Source organism: Rana temporaria, chromosome 10 (genome assembly GCF_905171775.1).
Source record: "Rana temporaria chromosome 10, aRanTem1.1, whole genome shotgun sequence".
NCBI lineage: Eukaryota > Metazoa > Chordata > Amphibia > Anura > Ranidae > Rana > Rana temporaria.
In genome coordinates, this window is record NC_053498.1 from 9,642,458 (window position 1) to 9,662,498 (window position 20,041).

The 20,041-nt window shown below is 43.8% G+C and overlaps 1 protein-coding gene across 1 annotated transcript in view; it reads left to right on the top strand.

Moving 5' to 3' along the window:
* The window catches only part of LOC120916155, a 34,899-nt gene that overhangs the window by 4,172 nt on the left and 10,686 nt on the right, over positions 1-20,041 (top strand). The window contains exons 2-5 of the mRNA XM_040326975.1: positions 3,551-3,866; positions 6,879-6,992; positions 11,593-11,749; positions 16,518-16,697. Coding sequence (XP_040182909.1) covers positions 3,551-3,866; positions 6,879-6,992; positions 11,593-11,749; positions 16,518-16,697 — 767 coding nt within the window. The remainder of the gene's footprint in view (positions 1-3,550; positions 3,867-6,878; positions 6,993-11,592; positions 11,750-16,517; positions 16,698-20,041) is intronic.

A 20,041-nucleotide genomic window follows, 5' to 3' on the forward strand; every position in this document is an offset into this window, starting at 1 on the left:
GTCTTATTTTAGCTGAGAATGAAGTCTGTGGGGAACGTTCAAAGGTGGAAAATGAAGAATCTCCTCATCGTCTTCCTCTTCCTTCACACTGGTGAGATGTTCTTATGGTCATTTCCATAATCCTGTAGAGGGCTTAAGTCATGATAACATGGGAGATATCGGCTCTATATTATTTATGTATACATTTTGCGATACCATGGGGGAGGCATAACTTCAGAGTAACTTTTAGTGGTTGTCTTTAAAAATGAAATAATATTTTTGGATGTTAAAATAGATGCCTACACGGCAAAACTGGTCTTTACTTTGAGCTGTGAAAAATCGGATCATCAAGAACTTAAACTGGAGCAAGAGTATAGATGTCACCACTACTAATGCTAATCCTACTACTACTTACTAATACTACGTCTATTATCACTCAAACCTCTACTACTACTACTACCCCCACTATACTACAGCTACAGCTATACTATTGCTTCTACTAATAAAACCACTTCTAATTTTACTCCAAATTCAATTACTACTACTACCACTACTATACTATTGCTTCTACTAATACTAATTCTGCTAATACTACTCCGACTTTTCTTACTGCTACTACCTTTACTATAATACCACTACAACTTATAGTACTTCTTCTACTAATACTACTTCTGCTAATACTACTCCGATTTCTCTTACTGTGATTACCTTTACTATATTTCCACTACAACTTATACTACTGCTTCTACCATTACTACTATTAAAACTACTCCAACTCCTATTACTACTATTTCCACAACTATACTAATGTTATAACTTATAGTACTGCTTCTATTAGTACTAATTCTACTAATATTACTCCAACTTCTATTACTTCTAATACTACTACCATCACTATACTACGGCTACAACTTATACAGCTGCTTCTACTAATACTACTTCTATTAATATCACTCCAATTTCTATTACTACTACTACTACTACCACTATACTACTGCTATTCCTTATACTACTGCTACAACTTATACTACTGCTTTTACAAATGCTAATTCTACTAATATTGCTTAAAATTCTATTACTACTACTATCAACACTATACTACCGCTACAGTGTATGCTTTTGCTTCTACCAATACTACTTCTACTAATATCACTCTTAATTTCTATTACTACTACTACCACCACTATACTACTGTTACAACTTATACTACTGCTTCTACTAACACTACTTCTACTACAGCTTATAGTACTGCTTCTATCAGTACTAATTTTACTAATATTACTCCAACTTCTGTTACTATTACTGCCATCACTATACTACTGCTACAACTTATATTATTGGTTCTACTGACACTACTTGAACTAATACTACTCCAACTTCTATTACTACTACTACCATCACCACTATACTACTGCTACAACTTATATTATTGCTTCTACCGATACTACAGTACTTCTACTAATGTCACTCCAATTTCTATTACTACTATCACCTATATACTACTGCTACAATGTATACTACTGCTTCTACCAATGCTACTTCTACTAATACTACTCAAAATACTATTAATACTACGACTAACACTATACTACCGCTATAACTTATATTATTGCTTCTACCAATACTACAGTACTTCTACTAACATCACTCCAATTTCTATTACTACTACTACTAACCACTATGCTACTGATACACCTTATACTACTATTACAACTTATACTACTCCTTCTATAAGTGCTACTTCTACTAATACTACTCCAAATTCTATTACTACTACTACCAACACTATACTACCGCTACAGCATATGCTATTGCTTCTACCAATACTACGTCAACTAATGTCTCTCCAATTTCTATTACTACTACTACCGCCCGGCGCCACTATACTACTGTTACAACTTATACTACTGCTTATACTAACACTACTTCTACTACAACTTATAGTACTGCTTCTATTAATACTAATTCTACTAATATTACTCTCTGCCATGTCTCCCGAAATTTGTGTACCCAGCTTTACTCTATCCAAAATGATATAAAAAGTTTTACCTATAGTTTTATTTAAAGTGAAATATATTGTGAATTAGTTGCTTTTTTTTTATTTATTTATTTATTGTTGTTGTTATTCAGATGGTCTTCTCTATCCATATGGACCCTCAACTGACAAAGTTACCCCAAAAAGTGACGATGGGGTGTCGCCACCAATACCCGCCATTGTTCCTTTGTTTGGGAAGATATATTCTTCTATATATGTGAGTTGTGCAATTTAAAGTTGAAGTTTAATCTGCTAATTTTATTTATATTACATACAGTATAGTGCAAAAACAATAAATACAATCTAACTAACTGTTTATTGCAAATTAGACATGTGCACTACTGAAAACTTCCTTAATTTTCATTTTCAGTCTTTTTTTTTTTGTTGTTGTTTTGTTTATCGGATCATTCGTTACTTCGGATAATTCATAAGTTCGGATGCATTCGTAGTCATTACGTTCACTAAGGCCTCGTACACACGGATGGACTGTCCGATGAAAACGGTCCGCCGGACCGTTTTCGTCGGACATGTCCACTGCCGGATTTTGGTCTGATGGTTGAACACACCATCAAACCAAAATCCCCGCGGACAGGATACGCGGTGACGTGGCCGCGCCGTCGCCGCAACGATGACGGGGCGACGTGCGCGACCCTGGAAGGTCAATGCTTCCACGCATGCGTCGAATCAATTCCGCGCATGCGAGGGCTTCCGACGGACAGGCTTCCAGCGGACATGTTTCTTAGCATGCTAAGAATGATTTGTCCGCTGTAAACCTGTCCGATCCGCCGGACAATTGTCTGGTCGGTCGTACACACGACCGAACATGTCCGCGGAAACTGGTCCAGCTGTAGGTCCCCCAGACAACAAACTTTGCACACTTGTAGAGGAAAAATGGGGCTATATGTGTGCTAAGCTCCGGGTCCAGGGGACCTACGCTCGGCCGATACCTGGGCCCATACCCGTTAACGTCTAAGCAAAGGACGTCGGTGCGACGTCATTTAGCGCAATGCACGTCGGGTAATTTACCCGACGCAGCATGCGCAGTACGCTCGGCGCGGGAGCGCGCCTAATTTAAATGGTGCCCGCCCCATTTGAATTGGGCGGGCTTGCGCCGAGCGATTTAACGATACACCGCCGCAAGTTTACGGGTAAGTGTTCTGAGAATCAGGCTGTAAACCTGTAAACCTGCGGCGGTGTAACGTAAATCACATACGTTACGCTGCCCAGGAGCAACGTAAATGTATGTGAATCTGGCCCTTTATGCTTATCTAAATAGCAACATTTTATATTTTACTTTAAAATCATGATCATAATAAATAAATATAACAATTTTATAAATGTAAAATGTAAATAAATCTGTTGTAAATTCACCCCAAAGAAGTTCAGTAGGGTTGAGGTCAGGGCTCTGTGCAGCACACTCGAGTTCCTCCACACCAGACTGGTCAAATCATGTCTTTATCATCAATTCTGCCAGGGTATGTAAACTTATGAGCACAACTGTATACAGTAATTACAGTATATCATTTGACACTGTAGAGAAGATAATAACCCAAATATTTTCCTATCACAGGTGAACAACAATGGTCTTTTGTCATTTGATGCAGCGCTTGGGAGTAGCGCACCACAACATTTACCCATTGCCACACCAGGGCCATTCTTAGCCCCGTTTTGGTCTGATGTGAATAATGAAATTTCGGGGAACATATATTACCGTCTCAGCAATGATTCAAAGCTTCTTAATATAACAAAAAATTACTTGTCCAGATATTTCCCAGCAGTTCGCTTCTCACCAAAATGGGTTTTTGTGGCAACATGGGACAAGGTTCCCTATTGGAATTCCAAAACAAACAAGGTGTGTATTTTATTAGTAATATAAAAAAAAGTGAACTGTTGTGGAAACTAAATAGTAAATCTATGCATTACTTTTTTAATATTATTGATTTAAGCAACGTTTAAGCACTTAAGGACCGCCTAACGCCGATATACGTCGGCAGAATGGCACGGCTGGGCACAATCGCGTACCTGTAAATGCCCAGCCGTGGGTCACGCGCGCGCCCGTGACCCAGTCCGAAGCTCCGTGACCGCAGCCGTGGTACCCGCGGACCCGATCACCGCCGGAGTCCTGCGATCGGGCCCCCCGGAGCTGAAGAACGAGGAGAGCTGTGTGTAAACACACCTTCCCCGTTCTTCACAGTGGCGCTGTCATTGATCGTGTGTTCCCTGTTATAGGGAAAGACGATCACTGACGTCACACGTCCAGCCCCGCCCCCCTACAGTTAGAAACGCATATGAGGTCACACTTAACCCCTTCAGCGCCCCCTAGTGGTTAACTCCCAAACTGCAATTGTCATTTTCACAGTAATCAGTGCATTTTTTATAGAATTTTTTGCTGTGAAAATGACAATGGTCCCAAAAATGTGTCAAAATTGTCCATATTGTCGCAGTCATGAAAAAAAACGCTGATCACCGCCATTAGTAGTAAAAAAAAAAAAAAATTATAAAAATGCCATAAAACTATCTCCTATTTTGTAAACGCTATAAATTTTGCGCAAACCAACCGATAAACGCTTATTGCGATTTTTTACCATGGATAGGTAGAAGAATACGTATCGTCCTAAACTGAGGAAAAAATTTTTTTTTTATATATTTTTGGTGGATATTTATTATAGCAAAAAGTAAAAAAAAAATTAATTTTTTCAAAATTGTCGCTCTATTTTTGTTTATAGCGCAAAAATAAAAACCGCAGAGGTGATCAAATACCACCAAAAGAAAGCTCTATTTGTGGGGAAAAAAGGACGCCAATTTTGTTTGGGAGCCACGTCGCACGGCCGCGCAATTGTTAGTTAAAGCAACGCAGTGCCGAAAAAAAGGGGCCCGGTCCTTAACCTGCATAATGGACCGGGGCTTAAGTGGTTAACTGCTTCAGCCCTGGAGAATCTGGCTCCTCAATAACCGAGCCATTTTTTGCGATAGGGCACTGAGTCGCTTTAACTGACAATTGCGTGGTCATGCGACGCTGTACTCAAACTAAATTGACGTCCTTTTTTCCCCACAAATAGAGCTTTCTTTTGGTGGTATTTGATCACCTCTGCGGTTTTTAATTTTTTTGCGCTATAAACAATAAAAGAGCAACAATTTTGAAAAAAACACAATATCTTTTACTTTTTGCTATAATACTGTATTTGCTGGGGTCGTCTTATATGCTGGGTCAGCTGCTCAGATGCCTGCTGGATGTGCGGTAATACTCTATGTAGCTTCGGCTACATACAGTATATACCGCTTAACCAATCCCGGCGAGCGATGTATTTAAATGAATACAGAGCCTGCTCGTATTGGAGTAACAACCTCTGCCAATCTGAGCAGTAGCCTGCACGGATTGGCTTTGAGAGTCAGAGAGGCGTGGGCTGATGATGTTACAGCCTCTGCCAATCCAAGCAGGCTTAGAATACATCGCTCGCCGTGATTGGCTCCAGCTCCAGCAAGAAGGAAGAAGAATATGGCTCTAGAAGGAAGAAGTATGAAGCATCGGAAGCCTTGGAAGGGGGGTCGTGAGTACAGGCAAAACATTTAAATAAAAATGTAAAATTAGGGGGTCGTCTTATACGACCGGTCGCGTTATACGCCAGCAAATGCGATAAATATCCCATTTAAAAAAATAAATAAAAATTTCCCTCAGTTTAGGCCGATATGCAAAATGCAATAGGCGTATATTGATTGGTTTGCGCAAAAGTTATAGTGTCTACAAACTATGGGAAATATTCATGGCATTTATATGGCGTTTTTAACCACTTAAGACCCGGACCAAAATGCAGCTAAAGGACCACAAATAGAGCTTTCTTTTGGAGGAATTTGATCACTTCTGCGGTTTTTATTTTTTGCGCTATAAACAAAAATAGAGCGACAATTTTGAAAAAAATTCAATATTTTTTACTATAATAAATATCCCCCAAAAATATATAAAAAACTTTTTCCTCAGTTTAGGCCGATACGTATTCTTCTACATATTTTTAGTGAAAAAAATCGCAATAAGCGTTTATCGGTTGGTTTGCGCAAAATTTATAGCGTTTACAAAATAGGGGATAGTTTTATTGCATTTTTAGAAAAAAATAAAATTTTCACTACTAATGGTGGCAAACAGCATTTGTTTTCGTGACTGCGACATTATGGCGGACACATTTCGGACAATTTTGACACATTTTTGGGACCATTGTCATTTTCACAGCAAAAAATGCATTTAAAATGCATTGTTTATGGTGAAAATGACAGTTGCAGTTTGGGAGTTAACCACAAGGGGGCGCTGTTGGGTTTATGTGTAACCTGAAGTGTGTTTACAACTATAGGGGGTGTGGCTGTAGGTGTGACGTCATCGATTGTGTCCCCCTATAAAAGGGATCACACGATCGATGACGCCGCCACAGTGAAGAACAGGTAAGCCATGTTTACACACAGCTCTCCCCGTTCTTCAGCTCCAAGGACCGATCGCGGGACTCCAGCGGCGATCGGGTCCGCGGGTCCCGCGGTCCCGGAGCTTCGGACCGGGTCGCCCGCGACCCACGGCTGGGTACTAGTACAGGACGTACCTGTACGTACATGTGCCCAGCCGTGCCATTCTGTCGACGTATATGTGCAGGAGGCGGTCCTTAAGTGGTTAAACGGCGGTGATCTGCGTTTTTTTTTTGCGGTAGTGCGACATTGCGTCGCCCACTTTTGATACATTTTGGGACCATTGACATTTACAGAGCGATCAGTGCTACACTGATTACCATGTAAATGTCACTGGCAGGGAAGGGGTTAACACTAGGGGGCAAAAACCAAAAAAACAAAACAAATCAATAAAGACATCCACCATGTTTTTCATTTTCAGGTGAACACATTTCAAGCTGCTCTGAGCACAGATGAGAACACAACATTGATCTTATTTAATTATGGTGATATTCAGTGGCCAACAGGCAAAGCAAATGAAGGTCCTCCTGCTCTGGTAGGCATTTTTTCCATCATTCATTTACTTACTCTGGGCCATATTCTTAGAGATCTCCGGCGGCGTAACGTATGTCCTTTACGTTACTCCGCCGCAAGTTTAACTGCCAAGTGCCTGATTCCCAAACCACTTACCTGTAAACTTGCGGCGGCGTAGCGTAAAGTCCACCCGCGCAAGCACTCCTAATTCAAATGATCCTGGTAGGGGGCGTGGATCATTTAAATTAGGCGCGCTCCCGCGCCGATCGTAATGCGCATGCTCCGTCGGGTAAATTACCCGACGTGCATTGCGCTAAATGACGTCTCACGGACGTCATTTGTTTTGACGGTAACGTAAATGGCGTCCATCGCCATTCACGGACGACTTACGCAAACAACGTTAAATTTTCAAATTTCGACGCGGGAACGACGGCCATACTTAACATTGAGTACGCCACCTAGGGGGCATGTTTATCTTTACGCCGCGTATCGCTTACGGAAACAACGTAAAATCACTACGACGGGCAAGCGTACGTTAGAGAATCGGCGTGACTAGTCATTTGCATATTCTACGCTGACCGCAAAGGAAACGCCACCTAGCGGTCAGCGTAGATATTGCAGCCTAAGATACAACGGCGTACGTTAGAGAATCGGCGTGACTAGTCATTTGCATATTCTACGCTGACCGCAAAGGAAACGCCACCTAGCGGTCAGCGTAGATAATGCAGCCTAAGATACAACGGCGCATGCCGTCGTATCTTAGGCATGTTTAAGTGTATCTCAGTTTGAGAATACACTTAAACATAGGACGGCCTTAGAATCGGACTTACGTCGGCGTATCTGCTGATACGCCGGCGTAAATTCTTTGAGAATATGGCCCTCTAATATTGGCTGTATTAGCTGCAACCCCGTTATCCCATGAGTACACCCATTGATAATTCTATACTGCTCTGCACAGAGCTTGGACCTCAAAGTTCCTGCACTAGTTTGATGATGTCCGTGACCTTCAATGGAACTCTACAGAGTCACTTGTATATAGCATTGTATTGTGATTAAAGGGTTAGGAGCAATCATGGATTTGAATATTTAAAAGAACAGAAGGCTTTATCAATAGTGAACTCTCTAAAACTGAGCTTGTCATATTTCCTCCTTCACGCCCCCCCCCCCCCCGGGACTTTACCATTAGGGATGAGCCGAACACCCCCCTGTTCGGTTCGCACCAGAACCTGCAAACACACCAAAAGTTTGTGTGACTCGAACGTTTGAAATCTAAAAAGTGCTAATTTTAAAGGCTAATTTGCAAGTTATTGTCCTAAAAAGTGTTTGGGGACCCGGGTCCTGCCCCAGGGGGACATGTATTATTGCAAAAAAAAGTTTTAAAAACGGCCGTTTTTTCGGGGAGCAGTGATTTTAATAATGCATAAAGTGAAACAATAAAAGTTACATATTCCTTTAAATTTTGTACCTGGGGGGGGGTCTAGTATGCCTGTGAAGTAGCACATGTTTCTCGTGCTTAGAACTGTCCCTGCACAAAGTGTCATTTCTGATGGAAAAAAGTGCTATAGTGGCTATAATGAATTGTCAGCTCCCGGCAATTCAGAGAAAAGTAATTCATAAAAAAAAAAAAATTGTGAGGGCCCCCCCAAATTCAATTACCAGGCCCTTCAGGTCTGGTATGGATATTAAAGCGGGGGTTCACCCTAAAAAAAAATGTCTAACATTACATTAAGCTCCATTCCGACATTGACTGTACGCTGATCTTTTTTTTTTTTTTTTTGCCGTACATACCGTTATATCTTTATTTTCCACCCCGGCTTCCGGGTAGTGAATCCCGCGGGAGTGGGCGTTCCTATGCACAGGCTAAGTGATTGACGTATGACATAAGCTTCCCCCGGCGCATACGGCCGCGTCACGAGTTGCCGAAAGAAGCTGAACTTCGGTGCGCAGGCGCCGTATAGCGCCGTATAGAGCCGACTCGCAGTCCGGCTTCTTTCGGCAACTCGTGACACGGCCGTATGCGCCGGGGGAAGCTTATGTCATACGCCAATCACTTAGCCTGTGCATAGGAACGCCCACTCCCGCGGGATTCACTACCCGGAAGGCGGGGGGGTAAAATAAAGATTTAACGGTATGTACGGCAAAAAAAAAAAAGAAAAGATCAGCTTACAGTCAATGTCGGAATGGAGCTTAATGTAATGTTAGAATTTTTTTTTAAGGTGAACCACCGCTGGCGATGCGTGCGCTGGATCCCGGACCTGGATGAGATCTTCTCATCGCTGGACCCCAACGGAGAGGAGATCACCCATCGCAGGATACCGACAGCATTGGAGCGGAGACTGAGAGAGGATTACCACCGCTGGATTTTTTATTTTAGCTTTTCAATAAATTACTTTCTCTACGGTGTGTGTGTGTTTTTTTTACAATTCTTTACACTTTCTTAGTGAAATGGTAGGGGTACAATGTACCCCATTACCAATTCACATAGGGGGGGCCGGGATCTGGGGGTCCCTTTTGTTAAAGGGGTCTTCCAGATTCCAATAAGCCCCCCCCGCAGACCCCCACAACCACTGGGCAAGGACTGTGGGGATGAGGCCCTTGTCCCCATCAACATGGGGACATGGTGTTTTGAGGGGTCACAGACCCCCAAAGCATCCTCCCAATGTTGTGGGCATGTGGCCTGGTACGGTTCAGGGGGGGGTGCTCTCTCATCCCCCCTCGTTTCCTGCAGCCTGCCAGGTTGCGCGCTCGGATAAGGGGTCTGGTGTGGATTTTGGGGGGAACTCCACACCATTTTTTTTTTAAATTTGGGGGGTAGTTTTTCCCTTAAAGGGAAATGGATATTTGGGAAACAAGGAAACAAGCGCTACTTCACAGGCATACTAGACATCCCCCCCAGGTACAAAATTGTAAGAAATATTTCACTTTTATTATTTCACTTTATGCATTATTAAATTCACTGCTCCCAAAAAAAGGGCCGTTTTTAAAACTTTTTTTGCATTGATACATGGACAGAGGTCCCCAAACACTTTTTAGGACAATAACTTGCATATTAGATTTTAGAATTAGCACTTTAGATTTCTCCCATAGCCTTTTACAGGGTGTTCCGGACAGGCGAACAGGCAATGTTCGAGTCGAACATGAGTTTGACTCGAACTCGTAGCTCATCCCTATTTACCATTAATATCAACAACACAACCATTGGTCCCTCCACACATGTAATCCTTGACTCTGACCTCTCCTTCAGCCCATATATTCAAACGCTGACTAAATCCTGCGGCCTTAACCCCCGCAACATCTACAGAATTCTACCCTTCCTGACTAATGACACCACAAAGCAACTTATTCACTCCTTGACTATTTCCCGCCTCGACTACTGCAACTCTCCCATTAATGGCCGACCCTTTCGCTGGTTATCCCCCATTCAGTCTATTATGAATTCTGCTGCTAGACTAATACACCTCACTAACCGATCCATGACTGCTGCTCCTCTCTGCCAATCCCTTCACTGGCTTCCCCTACCCCACTGTTTAAAATTCAAAATGCTAACCACAACATACAAGGCCATTCACAACATTGCCCCCATCTACATCACCAACCTCATCTGCAGATATCGCCCAAATCGTCCCCTCTGCTCCTCCCAGGACCACCTGCTCTCTAGATCCCTTGTTACCTCCTCCCACACTCACCTTTAGGACTTCTCCAGAGCCTCTCCCATCCTCTGGAACTCCCTGCCCCAGTATGTCCGATCAGCCCCTACCCTGTCCACCTTCAGGAGATCCCTGAAAACTCATTTATTCAGGGAAGCCTATCCCACACCCTCCTATCAACTGTCCCTGAGCCACCCCCATCAAATCTTTCTCTGCAGCTATTACCTTTTGTACCAACAACCCCCCCCCCCCCCCCTTAGAATGTAAGCTCTACGAGCCAGGCCCTCCTGTACCTTTTGTATTGAACTGTACTGTAATTGTGTTGTCCCCTTATAGATTGTAAAGTGCTGCGTAAACTGTTGGCACTATATAAATCGTATATAATAATAATAATTACATTTCTTTATATTCACTATATGGCCAAAAGTCAACACCCCTCCAAATGATTACGTTTGGGAATTGTGTAGTAAATGGTACTGTTAATGCTGCACCACACAAAGACATTGTAGACTATTCTGCTGTTCCAGCCTTGTGGTCCCAGCTTTGCGAAGACCCTTTTCTGTCACAGCATGACTGTGCCCCTGGGTACAAAGCCAGCTCCATAAAGACAATCTTTGATGAGTTTGTTGTGGAGGAACTTGGGTGGCTTGCACAAAAGCCCTGACCCCAACCCTACTGCATAGGTTTGGGATGGATTGGAACACCAACCAAACTACTGTAAGTCATCTCTTCCAGTTTTAGCACTGGAAGCCAAAAATGCAGTTTTGGTTGAATGGGCACAAAATCCCAAAGACATGCTTCAAAATCTTGTGGAAAGCCTTCCCAGAATAGTTGGGGTTTTTATAAATGCAAAGACAAATCCACTCTATTATAATGCCCATGGTTTAGGAAAGGGATGTCCAGTAAGCTCATAAAGGCCATACAATATACTGTATACGTATAGAAATAAATTAACAGAAGTACATTTTTCTCTAGGCCGGATGCAACGGTGGACTTAATAAAGGGTACTTTGAAATCCCAGGATCTTTAACTGCTAACATGATCAACATATTGCACACAAAAAATGTCAACTTTCCAGGTTTGTTATTCAAAGTTGACCAGGTACAGGTTGAGTTCCCTACTAATAACACAGGTAGGCAACATCTTTCCAGTTTGGTGAATATAATGTGTAGGGGGCTTTTTTTGCTTAATAAAGAAGATGTTTTTTAGGGATGAGCCTGATGTTTGAGTCGAACGTAAGTTTGAGTCGAACATCGGGTGTTCGCCGAATAGCGAACAACTTGGGGTGTTTGCGGCAAATTCGAAAGCCGCGGAACACCCTTTAAAAGTCTATGGGAGAAATCAAAAGTGCTAATTTTAATGGCTTATATGAATGGTATTGTCATAAAAAGTGTTTGGGGACCCAGGTCCTGCCCCAGGGGACATGTATCAATGCAAAAAAAGTTTTAAAAACAGCTGTTTTTTGGGAGCATTGATTTTAATAATGCCTAAAGTGAAACAATAAAAGTGAAATATTCCTTTAAATTTCATACCTGGGGTTGTCTATAGTATACCTGTAAAGTGGCGCATTTTTCCCGTGTTTAGAGCAGTCCCTGCACAAAATGACTGTCGTAGAGGACCTCTGTGGAAAAGGGCAGCTGTGCGATGACTGGGGGGTCACAGGACCAGCAGGACCAGAGTTCCACAGAAAGTCCAGAACAGACCAAGGATCAAACACAGGAGGCCAAAGGCAGATCCAGGTACATGTCAAGGGCCAAGGACTGGAGACAAGAGGCAGGTCCGGGTCACAGGCAGAGAGTCAAACACTGGAGACAAGACGGAGTCTGTAGGCAAGCCAGAGGTCGGTGCAGGAGAAGAGCAGAATGGTTGTCAATTCGGGTCACAACAGGTAATCAGTTGCAGAAAACAGGAAGCAGAACACAACAGGAAGCTGAAGACAAACCAGCAATTCCTCTGAGCACTTGCTTAGCTTTTATAGACAGCCAGGAAGTCATGTGATGCGTGCACTAAGCAGCTGACATTTCAAAAGGAAAAAAGTCATTTAAAACTACTCACGGCTACTCACCTTCAGGTCTGGTATGGATTTTAAGGGGAACCCCATGCCAAAATAAAAAAAAATTATGTGGGGGTCCCTCCAAAAATCCATACCAGACCCTTATCTGAGCATGCAACCTGGCAGGCCGCAGAAAAAGAGGGGGGGACAAGAGAGCGTCCCCCTCCTGAACCTTACCAGCCCCCTTTAACAAGGGGAAACCCAGATCCCGCCCCCTCCGTGTGAATTACCATTTCACAAAAAAGTGTCAAAATTTTTTAAAAAAAAGAGACAGTTTGGAACAAGTCCTTTATTAAAAAATAAAAAATCTATTCTTGACCCAACGATACGGAAAAAAAGGTGGTTCCCGTCGAATAACACTACACCCACCATGACAGCTTTTAAAAAGCTGTGGGTGGGGCCACCCGTGACCCTGCCCCCATCTGACGCCACAGGAAACCCCTGTGGCATCAGAGGCAGGCAGAGTCTCTCGCGTACATCACGGGTGGCCCCGCCCTCAGCCATGTAAGAGCTGTCAAGGCGGGTGTAGCTCGTTCGACGGGAACCACCTATTAGGCATCAGTAGTTCCTTTTTTTTTCGGTATTGTCGGGTCGAGAATGGATGTACATCAGTGGATTTTTTTTCTTTTTTAATAAAGGACTTGTCCCAAGCTGTCTCTTGTATTTTTTACCATTTTTGACACATTTTCTGTGAAATGGTAGGGGTACAATGTACCCCGTTACCAATTCACATAGGGGGATCTGGGGTTCCCCTTGTTAAAGGGGCTTCCAGATTCCGATAAGCCCCCCACCTGAAGACCCCCTAAACCACCGGGCAAGGGTTGTGGGGATGGACCCCAAAGCATCCTCCCCATGTTGAGGGCATGTGGCCTGGTACGGTTCAGGAAGGGGGGCGCTCTTTCATCCCCCCTCTTTTCCTGTGGCCTGCCAGGTTGCGTGCTCAGATAAGGGTCTGGTATGGATTTTTGAGGGGAACCCTATGCCATTTTTTTTATTTTGGCACGGGGTTCCCCTTAAAATCCATACCAGACCTGTATGGATTTTGAGGGGGGCCCCTATGCCATTTTTTTTATTTGGCGCAGGGTTCCCCTTAACCACTTGAGATCCGCGCTACGGTTGAAAGACGTCCACAGCGCGGCTCTCAAGTGCCGGGTGGACGTCCCTGGACGTCCTGCTGTTGTTGTTCCCCGTGCGCGCCGCTGGGGGCGCGCAGCGGAGAAACAACGTGCCCGGCGCATAGCTCGGGAGCCGATGCGAGTGCCTGGCAGCCGCGATGTCCGCCAGACACTCGCGATCGTCGGTAACACAGCAGGACGTGGAGCTCTGTGTGTAAACACAGAGCTCCACGTGCTGTGAGGGAGAGAGGAGACCGATCTGTGTCCCTTTACATAGGGACACAGCATCGGTCACCTCCCCCAGTCAGTCCCCTCCCCCCACACAGTAAGAACACAATTAGGGAATACATTTAACCCTTTCCTCACCCCCTAGTGTTAACCCCTTCACTGCCAGTCACATTTATACAGTAATTAATGCATTTTTATAGCACTGATCGCTGTATAAATGTGAATGGTCCCAAAATTGTGTCAAAAGTGTCCGATACGTCCGCCGCAATATCGCAGGCCTGACAAAAAAAACGCAAATCGCCGCCATTACAAGTAAAAAAAAAAAATCATAAATCTATCCCCCATTTTGTAGGCGCTATAACTTTTGCGCAAACCAGTCGCTTATTGCGTTTTTTTTTTTTTTTTTTTCCAAAAATATGTCGAAAAATACGTATCGGCCTTAACTGAGAAAAAAAATAGTTTAAAAAAAAATGTGATATTTATTATAGCAACAAGTAAAAAATATATATATTTTTTTTTAAATTGTCGCTCTTTTTTTGTTTATAGCGCAAAAAATAAAAACCGCAGAGGTGATCAAATACCACCAAAAGAAAGCTCTATTTGTGGGGAAAAAAGGACGTCAATTTTGTTTGGGAGCCACGTCACACGACCGCACAATTGTCAGTTAAAGCGACGCAGTGCCGGAAGCTGAAATTTCGCCTGGGCACGAAGGGGGTTTATGTGCCCAGTAAGCAAGTGGTTAATATCCATACCAGACCTGAAGGGCCTGGTATGGCATTTGGGGGGAACCCAATGATGTTTTTTTCAATTACTTTTGCCAGGACAATTGATTATAGCTGCGAGTAGTTTTAGAAATGTAATTTTGTGCAGGGACTATTCTAAACACGGGGAAAATGTGCCACTTTACAGGCGTGTAGACACCCCCAGGTACGAAATTTAAAGGAATATTTCCTTTTTTTTTTTTAAAGATATTTTTGTTAGGTTTAAGACAAACCAACAAACAGAAAAACATACAAATAAAAAAAACACACCAGACAACCTGGTCATAAACGTTAGGCAATACACCCAAACATAGAAAAAAAAACTGACATCGGTGCAAAATATAAAGTAGGCACAGTGGTAAAAGGATCAGGTATAATACCGGGATATAGCAAAAGCGGAGGTCCAGACATTAGAGATGCGTGAGGCACGGCCCATCAAGCAAGCAAGCAAGAGTAGTACAATCAGTGCTTGGAGAGGGTTAGCGGACCAGCCAACCATCTACCCCAAATTTTGTGGAAGGTTTTGTTCCGTTTCCGGAGTTCAAAAGTAAGTTTATACAGTGGGATAGCATCATTAATACGTTTTAACCAGAGGGATTTCAGAGAGGTCTGTGCGCCCTTCCAGGACAGTAAAATAGCTTTTTTAACATAGAAGAAGTGTATACGAAGCAGTCTCTTGGCATGTGATGATAGGTGTAATTCGCCAAAATTGCCTAATAGGCAGTTCTTGGGGTGGATTATGTTTGGGAGGCCTAGCGCCAAATATTTCATTTTTATTGTTTACTTTAAGCATTATTAAAATCGCTGCTCCCGAAAAATCGGCCATTTTTAAAACTTTTTTTTTTTTTTGCATTGATACATGTCCCCTGGGGCAGGACCGGGGTCCCCAAACACTTTTTATGACAATCACTTGCATATTAGCCTTTAAAATTAGCACTTTTGACTTTTCATGTGTCCCGTAGACTTTAAAGGTGTTTGTGTGTTCGAAAAAAAATTTTTTGCCTGTTCGCAAGTTCTGGTGCGAACCGAACCCGGGGGGGCGGGGGGGGGGGGGTGTTCGGCTCATCCTTTGTTTTTATTATAAAACCTATTTCTTATCAACTTTGTGCAACAAGAGAATGTAATCACTATTTAATCCTGTATAATAATAATACTAATATTAAATGCCATATTTTTTCTGCTACAGAAAATAGGGGAGCCTGTGTATAGGGTACTGTAAGGCCCCTTTCACACTGAGTCGGGAGTGGCAGTGGCGGTAAAGCGCTGCTAATTTAGCAGTGCTTAACCAATAATTTTGCGGCACTATTCGGCCATTAGCGGGGTGGTTTAACCCCCGCTAGTGGCCGAAAAGGGTAAAAAAACATTGCATAAAGCGTCTGTGCAGAGGCGCTATGCCGGCGGTATAGCCGGGGTGTCCCATTGATTTCAATGGGCAGGAGCGGTGGAGGAGCAGTAAACACATCGCTCCTTCACTGCTCCAAAGGACTTATTTTACTGTCCTGCTAGCGCTCCGCTCCAGTGTGAAAGCCCTCGGGCTGTTTCAGTTTGTTTTGCAGACGCTATTTTTAGCGCAATAGCACCTGCAAAACGCCCCAGTGTGAAAGGGGTCTAAGTGAAGATTTCAAGAGATATTGGTCTACCTGTCCAACATTTTTTATCCTTTGTCTAAATAATATCTAACGGGTATGAAAAAAAGCTTCAAAATATAAAAAAAAATAACAAAAAGTTTAACTTTTCTTCCAGATAAAACTACATCACCTACACCTACAAAGACTTATTTCACGTCTCAGAAGGTGACAGATCTCCCCTTGACTAATTACACCACACACAATACAAAAGTGACAAGTCCTAGTCTGGGTTCAAGTTCCGGTGCAACAACAATAACCGTGCAAAATACAACAGTTGTTGCCACCAGAGTACATGGTAATTATCAATAATACAGTTTGAAGATATAAAACATTTTTGAATGTACGGTATGTTTTCCAAATGCTAATTTGTATATTTATACTCTAAACCATGTTTGGTCAATGATGTCACCATAATATTTAGACAACGGATACAAAATGCCCTCCAGTGTAAATCCATTGCCAATCACGTCATCCAGTTTCCTTGCCCTGTATTTATATAACTGCAGTTCCGGAGAGCTGTCATTTGGGATGGGAGTGCAGCAGAGAAACACAGTTGGGTGATGAGTTGACATAAAGGCAGCATTGTTATTGTGCCAGGGGATGATAGGTCATGGTAATTGATGATAGATTGACATAACTGGATATCGTGATTGGCAATGACATCACCAGGGGTCCTCTACACTGTGTTTGCATAACGGCATTTCTGGGGAACTGTTATTTGCAATGGGAGTGTGGTGGGGAAACATCGTTGGGTGGTGAGTTGACATTGAGGCGAGGTACATCTTTATTGTACCAGGAGATGGCAGGTCATAGTAACTGATGATGGATTTACATAACTGGATTAGCAATGGATTTACATTGGAAGGCATTTTGTATTCTTTGTCTAAATATTATGATAAAAAATTAAAAAGTGTTCTTTTTGTTCCAGATTCAACTACATCACCTACAAAGACGTATTACACGACTCAGAAGATGACTGATCTCCCTTCAACTAATTACATCACATACAATACAAAAGTGACAAGTCCTAGTCTGGGTTCAAGTTCTGTTGCAACAACAATAACCGTGCATGGTAACTATCGATAATACAGTTTGACAATATATAAAGCATTTTTGAATGTGTGAAAAATAATGTTTGTTTTCCAAAATATTAATTTGTATATATATACTCTAAACCATGTTTGGTCAATGACGTCATCAGGGATCCCCTGCCCTGTATTTACATAACTGCAGTTCTGGGTTCTTTCGTTTGCGACGGGAGTGCGGCAAAAAACATTGTTGGGTCTTGGGTTTACATCAACGCGGGCAGCGTTGTCATTGTGCCAGGGGACGATTGATGATGGATTTACATAATGTATTTACATAATAGCGTGATTGTCAATGACATCATCAGCATTTCTGGGGATCTGTCATTTGCAATGAGAGTGTGGTAGGAAAACATTGTTGGGTGGTGGCAGGGCCGTTTGAAGGAATTTGGGGGCCCCAAGCAAAATGGACATGGAGGCCCCACCAACCCCCCCCCACACGCACGCACGCAAAGCCTCCCCATGTTCTTTTTACTCCCCCCTCCCTCCCTATGTTCTTTTCACGCCCCCTACCGGGTCCATACCGTGCGGCAGGAGATTCAGTTTCCTGTTCCCGGCCGGACTGAAAGGAAGTGAGCACTCAGTGTGCACTTCCTGTCAGTCCGGCCAGGAACAGGAAAATGAATTCCAGCCAGAGTCCGGACTGACAGGAGGAAGGAAGAGGAGCTCGGCCACGCTACAGAGAAGGGGAAGTGACAACTCAAGACAGCAGTGCTGCAGGCTCTCTATAGAGCGCTCAAGTGGCTGCAGCATATTGGGAGCACGGCAGGGGCCCTTTTTGGGGCCCCAGGCCAGCTCGGGGCCCCAAGCAATTGCTTGGTTTGCCTGCCTTGTAGCGACAGGCCTGGGTGGTGGGTTGACATCAAGGCAGGGCACATCTTCCTTGTGCCAGAGAATGTCAGGTCATTAGTAGTGTATTTAGGTTTTGTGCTGCCCTAGGCCTGACTAAACTCATGCACCCCCTAATTTAAATATGACCCACCCCTTCCTGTCAAGGCCACACCCCATTTGCATAGATTTCCTCTTACTTCCTGTTTGGCTATGGGGCAGGAAGTGAAGGGATATCTCTGCAATGGGATAGGGATGGTAAAAAAAATAAACTGACAGGGGCGATAACCCTCCCTTACTCTATCCAAAATGAAAAACAAAAGTGTTGCCTAGAGTTCTACTTTAAGCACAAATTTATGGAGAGGACTAAGAAGATATAACCATGCCAATGGTGCAGCAGAAAACATATCGCACAGTGAGGAAGGTCTGTGGTCCAGGATGATAGGACAGTCAAAATTAGAAGCGGCGTCGCCCCCCCCCCCCCACACACACACACAGTTGCGAAATGCCAGCCGCCCGCATACTGGAAGCAGTGTGGTTGCTTTATGGGGGCGCTAGACTAATTTGCTTCTTAGCCGAGTCCACACCATAAGTCTGGCGCTACGCTAACAGTGTAGCGCAAGCCGGCGGGGACTCTTTTCATGCTGCCCCCTGCAAAGTGCTGTCCTAGGCCTGGGCCTTGTTGGCCTAGGCCAGGATAGGGCGTTGCAGGTCATGGTAATTGATGATGGATTTACAGAACATTACTGGGTGGCATGATTGGACATGGATTTACATTGGAGGGAATTTTGTATCCTTTGTCTAAATATAATCTAATTGGTATGAACAAAGCTTCAAAATAATAAAAAAATACCAAAAAGTTTTTCTTTTCCACCCTGATTCCGCTACATTACCTACACCTACAAAAACATATAAGTTCACTTTTTAGAAAAAAAGAAGGAACGGTGCTCGGAGGTGGGTAGGGAGTGGAACCAAGGAATGGTGCTCGGAGGTGGGTAGAGGGTGGAACCAAGGAATGTTTCTTGGAGGTGGTTAGGGAGTGGAACCAAGGAATGGTGCTCGGAGGTGGGTAGGGAGTGGAACCAAGGAATGATGCTCGGAGGTGGGTAGGGAGTGGAACCAAGGAATGGTGCTCGGGGGTGGGTAGGGAGTGGAACCAAGGAATGTTGCTCGGAGGTGGGTAGGGAGTGGAACCAAGGAATGGTGCTCGGAGGTGGGTAGGGAGTGGAACCAAGGAATGTTGCTCGGAGGTGGGTAGGGAGTGGAACCAAGGAATGGTGCTCGGAGGTGGGTAGGGAGTGGAACCAAGGAATGGTGCTCGGAGGCGGGTAGGGAGTGGAACCAAGGAATGGTGCTCGGAGGTGGGTAGAGGGTGGAACCAAGGAATGGTGCTTGGTGGTGGATAGAGGGTGGAACCAAGGAATGTTTATTGGATGTGGGTAAGGAGTAGTACCAAGGAATGGTGCTCGGAGGTGGGTAGGGAGTGGAACCAAGGAATGGTGCTCGGAGGTGGGTAGAGGGTAGAACCAAGGAATGGTGCTCGGAGGTGGGTAGAGGGTGGAACCAAGGAATGTTCCTTGGATGTGGGTAGGGAGTGGAACCAAGGAATGGTGCTCGGAGGTGGGTAGAGGGTGGAACCAAGGAATGTTTCTTGGATGTGGGTAGGGAGTGGAACCAAGGAATGGTGCTCGGAGGTGTGTAGGGAGTGAAACCAAGGAATGGTGCT